The sequence below is a fragment of the Crocodylus porosus genome, unplaced genomic scaffold (assembly GCF_001723895.1).
Source record: "Crocodylus porosus isolate Cpor-Errol unplaced genomic scaffold, CroPor_comp1, whole genome shotgun sequence".
Classification (NCBI taxonomy): Eukaryota; Metazoa; Chordata; order Crocodylia; family Crocodylidae; genus Crocodylus; species Crocodylus porosus.
In genome coordinates this window covers 6,210,789-6,220,907 of record NW_017728912.1, presented here as the reverse complement: position 1 = coordinate 6,220,907, position 10,119 = coordinate 6,210,789, and the positions used below count along the sequence as shown (strand labels likewise).

The window sequence follows — 10,119 nt, the reverse complement described above, 5'->3', positions numbered from 1 at the left end:
CCCAAAACTTCAACTTTTTTATTTACCCAGAGTCTCTTCTCGGTGAAGGTATGCTCTTGTTTCTCTCTTCTCTTATGTCAGCCTTCTACCTTGACATTAGCACTTTTAACTCTCCATCTCTTTCCTTTCTTCCTTCTTTTCCTCCCTCCTTCCCTCTCTCTACTTAAACCATGAATTTCCAGAAGCTTAGTGCATGCTTACATGTAAGAATATAATTACACATACCATCATTAGACATTACATTTCCTTAATGTAGTGATCATGGTATAATACAACAACTAGGAACAATAAAAAAGACTGGAAAACCTAATCTTTCAGGATTAATAACCTAAGCCTCTATTGATTCAGTAAAACAAACAACCAATTTTACATGGAATGTTAAAGAAGCTGTCAAAGAAGACTGGGAAAAGGGAATTTTCAGTTTAGTCTTTCAGATCTACTTTCTGACCATAAATCAAAACTGTTTTGATTTATTGTTAACTTTATTTCCATTGTATACTCCCCAAGAAAGGATTGTCTCTCCTTTTTGTCTATTCTGTATATAGTACAATGGGAATATAATATAATCCTGATTGGAATTTCTGGACGTTTTGTCAATTCAACTTGCAAGTAACAGGGCCTCTGCCCAGGTCCACAGTTTTATTCTAATACCAGTAAAGAGTACAAGCTAATATACTGTATATTACATATTACTTATACCACATTTCAGTATATAGAAAATATGTTATACCAAACAATGCAGTTCAGAGTAAAAAAAGAAAAATATTAACACTTTGTACAAATTCTTATGTGGTAATGCAAATTCGTGCTGTGGATGGTCATTGATCACAATTTTAAAAACTATGTTGCTATTCTGAAAGTGTGCAACAGGCCAAAACAGATTCAGTTTAAATAAAATAGCTTTAGTGTTTGAGGAATTAACATAACAACAGGAGTACTTTTATTTAAGAGTTTCCTATTTCCTAAATAAGCCTTCAACCCCATCAGTGGAGAATCTGAGCAGAATCTTGTTGAAGAATTAGACTTCAGCAGTAATGATCCCATTGATCAGAACAAAACTTTTATTGTACTTAATTATAATACAGATTATAATAATTCATCATTAGGATTTACAAACCTTTTGGAGATATGGCCATATTGACATAATTACAATTGAAAAACCTGTGATGCATTAAAAAGAAGAGAGAATTGGAATTACTTTATTTTACATTACTCCATTTTATATACATATACATCTATATATTGAATGAAATATTTTAAAAACAGATACCACAAGCTAATTCTTCTATTAGAAAAGGCTATATCCTCAAGCTGAAGTTCCAAGTAGCAATAAAAAGTACTATACATGCCCTGCCCTGGAAGAAAGAACAGTAATTTTTCCTCACTGAGAAAAACTCTTAAAGAACTTAAAAAAAAACCAAACAGACACTGCAGTATGTCTGTATGTAGCATTTTTATATGCTAAACACTAGACTATAATGATACTCTGACTGAACTAAATGAATGCAAGTTTGCCCTGGATGAGAATAGGATCATTTCCCCTCACAAAAAAGGATTTTCTTGATATCAAACAGTAGTTTTACATTTTCATTTGTGTTTACACCATCAAATCCTAAAGCCACCCCAATATCATGTTAACCAACAGAAAAAAGTGAGATAGCTGAAACTATTCTGTAGTTAAAGATAATTTTACTATATTGAGTCAAAAATACTGCAGTCCCCAACAAGTACACATTTGTGCGTAAAAATACTTCAAAATACAAAATTCAGATGTCAACAGCATAAAAAATGCTCATTCTTAAATACTGTCAAGTTTAATGTTCGGTGATTTAACTTTGCATGTTACAGAGTAACCTTAGCTTTGGCATCAAGTTGCAAGTATGCCCCACATCAATTCTGAATAAATATAAGCATCTAGCATGGCAGTTTTCAAGCTAGGGTCTGTGGAAACCTGGGATTGTGTATTACAGCATTAGAGGCTCCACAAAGAGATCCGGAGTATTGGTAGAGTGCGCTGTGAGGCAGCATGCTTCTCATGTCAGGCTGGGTCACCTGGCTCTGTGGGCAGTGAACCAGGGGTAATGTTCCACAGTAGAAGTGATATGAAAGGGTTCTAGGCAGACAAGGTTTTCATTAGACCAATTAAACAGTTGGAAAAAAATGTTCTTTGCAAGCTTTTGTGCACAAACACCCTTCTTCAGGCATAGGGAGAGTCTGCTGATGTTCTGTATGCTCTTCTGGGTAGAACAGAAGCCAATATGCAAAATGCAGGTCTGTGAAATCACCCATCCTGGCCTTTAAATAAGCACCAAACCTCACCAACCTCATAACCAGAAGCAAACTTCTGGCCCAAAGCATACTGAACAGATTCAGACCATGATGGGACAAAAAATATAACACCTGCCAAAACACCTCCACCAGTCCCACAGTAACTACACACCACAGCAGAGCCATCACTATTCCTGGGTCTTACACCTGCACCTCCAGAAATATAATCTCTCTCATCCAGGGCACTAAATGCCCTGATGGAATATATGTAGGAGAAACCAAACAACATCTGCACACCAGAATGAATACACACTGGAAATCTATCAAGAAAAATACCCAATTACCTGTGGGTGTACACGTCTCACAAGACAATTACTCACTCTCCAATGGCTCAGTTCTAATCCTCAAAGGGAATTTAAGAAATACCTTTCATAGATGAGCCTATGAACTTTACTTCATAAATCTACTAAATACAAAAAAAATCATGGACAAGATATAGAAATCAGATTTATGGCACATTATAACCTGCCATCTGATAACCCCAGGTACCCTGTCTGCATTTTGCCAGCTATATTCTACCACCAGCTCAGTCTCCCCACTCCTCCACACCTACCGGTCTCATACCTACCGGTCTCTATACCCCATTCCCTCCGATTCTCACTGCCACACACTTGTATTTTCACAGACTTGCATTTTAGCTTTTATTCTACCCAGGAGAGCACACAAAACACCAGAAGACTCTCCTTACGCCTGAAGACGGGTGGGTGCTTCTATCTATGAAACTATGAAAGGAAATTTTTTCCAACTATTTAGCTGGTCTACTAAAAGATACCACATCTACCCAAAGAACCTGGTCTGCCTATGTCCTTAGACCAACAGGGCTACAACCAACAAGCACGAAGGAGTTCTGTGGCTTAAGGAAGTTTGAAAACTACTGAAGACTGATCCATCTTTCCAACTGGAAGCACGACTCAGGTGCCATGTTATTGCCTCACAATTTTCTCTCAACCATTTTGCAACCTATTACTCAGAAAACAAGATGGAAGACATTTTTGCACATTAACCCCACAAGAGGTACATACTTTTTAATTCATTGGCTTTATCTTCTCTAGCCAACAAATTAGTTATATGAAAGAACAGGTGGATTCAGTTTTAATGCCCCGACCGCTTGAATTTCTCAAATCAAACCAGTCCTACTGTGGAAATTCTGGTGGATGAATGCCAGGTTTACTCACCTATGCTACTGAGAAACATGGTTATGTACATCACCCAAATGGACCGCCATCTACTCTTATAATGCTGCTGGGTTTCCACAACGTCTCTGTATCTTAAACCAAAAAAATAAAAAGGTGAAAGAAAGGAAAAAAAATCCAATTGAAAAAAAGCCTTGGCAGTCTTCGAGGAGACTGGACAGACACCTTTTTGGGATCTTCTGATCTCAGCTGCATTCTGTCCCAGAGCAGGGGATCTTTTGAGGTCCCCTGGAGCCCTTATTTTCTATGATTTTGTTGCATTTTCTTTGGTCCTTAATGCAACGTTTCTCAACCTCCAGGCCATCAAGAGCATGTTCTGCAGGCAGCCTGAACCTCCTCCAAAGCCACACCTGCCCTCAGTGCGCAGCTTTTCCTTTCACAAGGAAACCCAGGGCTCACAACGCCAAGCTGAGACAGCTCAGAGCAAAGAGGGAAGCACCACAAGTTAAAAGGAGGGGGCCGGTACTGATACTTTTCAAATCCCTTCCCACAGCGTTGGCTAGGCCGGGCTGTCTGCCGGGGCAAAGAAGAGGGGCTAGCTATCCCTGCCAGACGCCGGCCTCTGGGACGCGGCTGCGGACAGACATTCAGATGGAAGCAGGGCGGGGCGCGGCGCCTCGCGCCTCCAGCAAAGCCGCAGACGCCCGCAGCAGGTACCATCGGGCCCGGCCCTGTAGTGCAGCCCGGTCCGCCACGGCCCTTACCTGTCCTCCCCCTCCTCCAGCGGCCTGTCCCCGGCCGGGCTCAGCAGCGGCTCCCGCTCCTCGCGGCTCCAGCCAGCGGCCATGGCACTCCGGCCCCGCACACCCGCACCCAGCAGACGGCACCCGCGCACGGGGGCGAAGGTGGCCCTGGGAGGATCCCGGCCACGCTGCGTCACGAGCCGACCCCGCCCCCCCGGCTTTTCAGGTGCAACTTTCCGGCCAGTGGGGATAGTCAAAAGTTACGCATGCGCACTACGGAGGAAGGTGAGGAGCTGCGCGTGCGCCCCGAGAAGGGAAGGGAAGGGAAGGGAAGGGCAACGGCAGGGGCGGGGCTTGAGGCGACCTTCAGCTTTTCCTCCGCCCCGCGGGCACGAGCGCGGGAGCCCCGCCTCTTCTCAGTCCCGCGCGTACCGGTGGGGACAGCGACAGCGGCAGCGGCGAGGAGGCAGCGGCGAGGAGCCTGTGGGAGGGGGCGAGGCACGTTGCGCCGCGCCGCGCCGCGCCGCTCTCTGTTGGGTGGGGCTTGTTCCCGAGGCCCGGTTGGGCGCGGGGGGGACGCCGGAGATCCGCACCGCTCAGCCCAGCCCAGCGGGTGCACGGGGGTCCATGCGGGCAGCGCGAGGTTACCGCGGGTGAAGCTCCCACCCGCCTGGTGCAGGCAGGTTCAAGCCGCCGAAGCGTGCAGGGGTGTGCGTGTGTGGGCACACGTTGCGGGGGGGGGCGTGTGTATGTGTACGTGTGTGGGGGAGGGGATGTATGGGTGGATGTGTGCCTGGGGATGTGTGTGTGTCTAAGTATATAGCTTTATATACATGAAACTTATGCAGAGTGTGTGTGTGTGTATAAATAGATGAGGTTCTGTGGGTAAACATGGTATCTTTTATTAGACCAATTTGATTGTTGGAAAAATTGTTCTTTGCAAGCTTTTGGGCGTGCGCACACACGTACTTCTATATTTACAGATATATGTACTTTAGTTAATTTATAAAGTGTAAACCTACTCTGCCTTCTGCTTTATTCTGCTCACAGTTTATTGTGTAACGAGAGCCAGGTATAACTAGGGGTGACTGAGGGAGGTACTTAGCCAGGTTAGTCTGTGTTCAGGTAGGAGGCAGGGTAGACCAGCTACATGGGAGAGGTACAGCCTAAGCCTTGATAAGTGGAGGGAGGAGGGTGTCACTTGTTCTGATGCTGAGGGGACTGCAGGGGTTTTAATACAAGGGGGCAGGGAAGGGGGAAGGAATAAGAAAGGGACTCAGCTGAGTAGAGGTAGAAAAACAAAGCAGTTAACTCCTGTGTTCCTTAGTGGGTTATAAAAACCTAATCCAGGTAATGGGATAAGAATCCTTAGTCTTAGTTTAGACCATGCTTAATACAGTCCAGTTCATGGATGATTTTCTGTTCTGTAGTTTCATGTTCAATTTTTTTTTAAAGTTTTGTTGTCTGAGAGCAACCACTCTGAGGTCAGCAACGTAATGTCCAGGGAGGTTAAAGTGTTGTGCCATAGGCTTGTGTGTGTCCGTTTGGTGTGGACACTGTATCTGCGTTCATTCATTATGTGTGGAAACTGTAAGGATGGAGAGTGGAAATCTTTATACGTGGAAATCTCTGAGGATGGGGAGTCCCATCTGTTCAGTGTAGACAGCAGAAGGGCAGTAAGCATGTGATGGCATAAATTGGGGTGGGCAAAATACAGCCCACAGGCCATATCTGGCCTGTCAATTGATCCTATTCCAGCTGCTGGCAGAAGTCTGAGGAAGGAGGGCTGCACCCCACGCTGCTCTGTTCTCCTGCAGCTGGGGTGGGCCAGGCATGGCTGTGCAGCATGCAGACTCCTTCACCCCCTGCCCATCTCTTCATCCCCCTGCATCCATACTTCTCCACCTGGCTTCCAGTTGGGACTGCAGCTGTGCAGTCATGGCACTGCAGCCACCAGCGGCCCGACTTGCATGTGATGAGGTGTGATGCAACGCATATGAGTGTTGCAGTGCCACTTGGAGGTGAGTCCATGTGCCCGACTTTACTGGTGTGGCAGCAGGTCATTACGGTGGATAGTGGGATAGCTCTTTGGTACACGGCATCATACCCTGCCCTAGCTATTGCAGTGCTGGAACTATGAAGTGCTAGCAGAAAGCTGGAGGGTGGGTGGAGGTGGAGGAATCTGCATGCTGCCCTGTCCAGCCGTGGCTGCAGCTGTGGCAGAGCAGAGCAGCGTGGGCACAGCACTCCTTCCTCAGGCTCCCAGCAGTGTTTTGCAGGCCAGATAGTATCAATTGGCTGCACTTTTCCTTCCCTTGTTCTCCTTTCTCTCCCCCTCTCCTCCCCCCTCCAGTCCTCAATAGTTCATGAAAGCTCGTTAAATGGCCCTCCAGCCCAAATAATTGCTTAACCCTGGCTTAGATGATGTTGGTGGATGAGCAGGTGAATGAACCTTGGATGTTATAATCCCCTGTTACTTGGCCCAGTGATGATGCGGTCTGTGGCGATGAGGGGGTACAGCTGGCATCTGGGTCTGAAACAAGGTCTAGTTGGAATAGAAGTTGAGTAGTTTGTTCCTGGAGAGATGCTGTTTGAGGCTGAAAGCCTGTCTGTAAGCCAGGACAGACTTGTCCACCATGGCTGCCTGGAGATAATGACCTCCAATCCCTCCCGAAAAAATGATTATCAATGATATTTTGTGTGTCCAAACTGGGGGCTCTGGGTGACAAAGGGATTCTGTTGCCTTTGTTTGAGGGTTGCCATCCAACCTTCTATATGGTGAGAGCTGTGCAGATGTGTGTATATTATAGAAAATTAGGGTTGGAAGGGAACTCAGGAGGTGATCTAGTCCAACCCCCTGCTCAAAGCAGGACCATCCCCAACTAGATCATTTACAAACCAAGACTTTGTCTATCAGGGTTTTAAAAACCTCCTAGGATGGAGAGTCCACAACCTCTCTGGGTAATCTATTCCCAGGTTTTGCTATGTAGCCTCCTAGTGAGAATTCTTTCTAATATCTAATCTAAACTTCCCTGAGAACAGTTGAGCTCCATCTTTTTTGAACCACCCTTCAGGTAGTTGAAGGTTGCTATTAAATTCTCCCTCAGTCTTCTATTCTCTGGGCTAAATAAACCCAGTTCCCTTGGCCTCTGCACAGAAGTCATGCTTCTGAACCCCCTTTCATTTCCCTCTACTGGACTCCCTTCAATTTGTCCACATCCTTTCTGTAGTGGGGAGCCCCAAAACTGGACACAGGACACCAGATGTGACCTCAACAGTGCCAAATAGAGGGGAATAATCACGTCCCTCGATCCTCTGGCAGCGCTCCTACTAGCGCACTCTGTATGCCATTAGCTGCCTTTGCAACAAGAGCACACTTGGCTCATATTCAGCTTATTCTCCTGTCTAACCTGCAAGTTATTTTTGGCAGTTACTGCCCAGCCTCTTGGTCCCCAGCTTGTACTAGTGCACGCAATTCTTCCATCCTAAGTGTAGGACTTTGCACTTGTCCTTGTTAAACCTCATGAGGCCTCTCTTTGTCTAATCCTTCAATTCATTGAGATCCCTCTGAATCCTAGCCCTATTCTCCAGCATATATACTGCTTGGGGTCATCTGCAAACTTGCAGATAGTTGATGAAAATATTGAACAAAACTGGACCCAGGACCAACTTCTGGGGCACTCCACTTGATACCAGCTGCCAACCTGACTTCTGGCCATTGACTATTACCCTCTGAGCCTGATGATCCAGCCAGTTTTCTGTCCACCTAACAATCTGTTCATTGAACCCTTACTTGCTTGTGAGAATGCTGTGGGAGACTTTATCAAAAGCCTTGCTAAAGTCAAGATGCATCATACCGGTCTCCCTGCATTCACAGACTCAGTCTTTTTTATCATAGAAAGCAGTCAGGTCGGCCAGGCATGACTTGCCCTTAGTGAATCCATGCTGACTGCTAATCCCCGTTTTCTCCTCCAAGTGTTTAGAAATCAATTCCTTGAGGACTTGCTCCATGAATTTTCCAGGAACTGAGGTGATACTTACCGGTCTGTAGTTCCCTGGATCCTCTTCCTCCTCTTTCTTAAAGATGGGTGCTGTATTTTTCCTTTTCTAATCATCCAGGACCTCTCTCAAACACCTCAAGTTTTCAAAGATGATGGCCACGAGTTTTCAAAAATCATAGCTCTGCAATCATATTAGCAACTCCCTCAACACCCTTCAGTGCATTCTGTCTTGCCCTGTGGACTTGAACGCAGCCAACTTTTCTAAGTTGTCCCTAATCTGTTCTTTCACCAGGGAGAGCTGCTTGCGGCCTCCCCAAACTGTGCTGCCTGGTATAGTAGTCTGGGAGCTGACCTTGTTGTGAAGCCTGAGGTGAAAAAGGCATCGAGTACTTCAGCTTTATCTGCTTCCTCTGTCACTAGATTGACACCTCCTCCCCACTTTCAGTAAGGGAGACGCACTGTCCCTGACTCTACTCTTGTTGCTAACATACTTTTAGAAACCCTTGTTACCCTTCACATCCCTTGCTAGCTGCAGCTCCAGTTGTGCTTTGGCCATCCTGATTTCATTTCTGCATGCCTGAACAATACTCTTACACTCCTCCCTAGTTGTCCAAGTTTCCACTTATAAGCTTTCTTTTTGTGTTGTAGTTTACTGAAGAGTTCACATTTGCACATATAAAGATGTGCAGAACAGTATTCTGTATATGTGGATGATTTAAACTAAAAAATCTTTAAAAGAACCCTGCGACAGTTCATTAAAATTTACCTTAAATGCCATTGCCTATATGAGCGTGTCCACACATTCAAGCATGTGTGCTTGCAGCAGCTCAAATAGAAGCGGTGCAAATTTGAACCAGGGCTTTTTTCCCTCAGTGCATGTGTTTGGACAGTCCCGTGCACGGACTAAATTGTGCCACTTGGGACAAAATAACCTTGCCTGGCTCTTCCTGGAACTGCAGCCAGGGGGAGCTAGAGCCCAGGGCCAGCACCTGTGCTGTCCCCAGCAGTAAAGAAAGCCACCCTGTCCTGGCCCCATCAGTACAAAAAGCTGCCCTGGCAAGTAGCTCAGGGCTACTAGCTCTCTGGGGCTTCTGAGGCCCAGCCATTTGGTACCTGGGGATACTACCCCTTGTGCCAGCTGGACTGCTGAAGCAGCGGGTGAGAGTTCCCTGCACCCTCTACCCACTGCAGCAGTCTGGCAGTGGGGGCTGCTGCCTGGCTGTGACCTGCTGCACTTGCCAGACCTGGATGGGACCTGCATAGCCAGTAGAGGCATCTGCCCCTCTGGGCCAGCTGCCAGTGGGCTGTGGCTGCAGAGTTGGCCTCTGTGTGGCACTATTGCCACATGTGCCCGCTGCCCAGCCATCTGGGCAGCTATTGCCCAGAAGATGTTCCGGGTTGGTGGCATGCTTTGAACTGTCCAGGAGGTCAGCCATAGCCAGATGAGTCCAAGGTGCCAGCTCTGAGCAGGCAGGGTCCTGCCACTAGCCTCCCTAGCAGGAATTCTGGCATTCCCTATTGGAAAACTGAAAAATCCCTGATTTTAAAAAAAATGTCCCAAAGTAACTCTGTAAAATACCCCCAAATCCATGTTCCTGTACAAGTAAAACAAAAGAGCAAGAGAGTGAGTGAGCAATCAGTTGGGTTTTATTGATATATCTGCAGTGTTAAAGCAATGTGGAAGCCTACCAGCTATCATAATAATAAAGGGAATTCTAAATACATGTTTCATGAATACATGAATATATATTTTGCTGCCCCCAAACTGAGGCTATGGCCCCCCAACAGGGGCTACCACCACCTCCTGCAAGGTCCACATGCCCCACGCTAGTCCCCTGATTGTTGCCTCACCTGGCCCCATCCCCTGCCAGCTGCTGCACCCCCCCCAATGGCTGCCTCAGCCAGCCCCACCCC

The 10,119-nt window shown here is 46.5% G+C and overlaps 1 protein-coding gene across 1 annotated transcript in view; it reads right to left on the bottom strand.

Annotated features, from left to right (window-relative positions):
• The window catches only part of MFSD8 (major facilitator superfamily domain containing 8), a 20,680-nt gene extending 16,318 nt beyond the window's left edge, over positions 1 to 4,362 (bottom strand). Inside the window, exons 1-3 of the mRNA XM_019533994.1 lie at positions 4,226 to 4,362; positions 3,504 to 3,595; positions 1,118 to 1,161 (exon numbers count right to left, since the gene is read on the bottom strand). Of these exons, the coding sequence (XP_019389539.1) occupies positions 1,118 to 1,161; positions 3,504 to 3,595; positions 4,226 to 4,308 (219 nt within the window). The 5' untranslated portion in view covers positions 4,309 to 4,362. The remainder of the gene's footprint in view (positions 1 to 1,117; positions 1,162 to 3,503; positions 3,596 to 4,225) is intronic.
• Between the last annotated feature and the right edge of the window lie 5,757 nt (positions 4,363 to 10,119).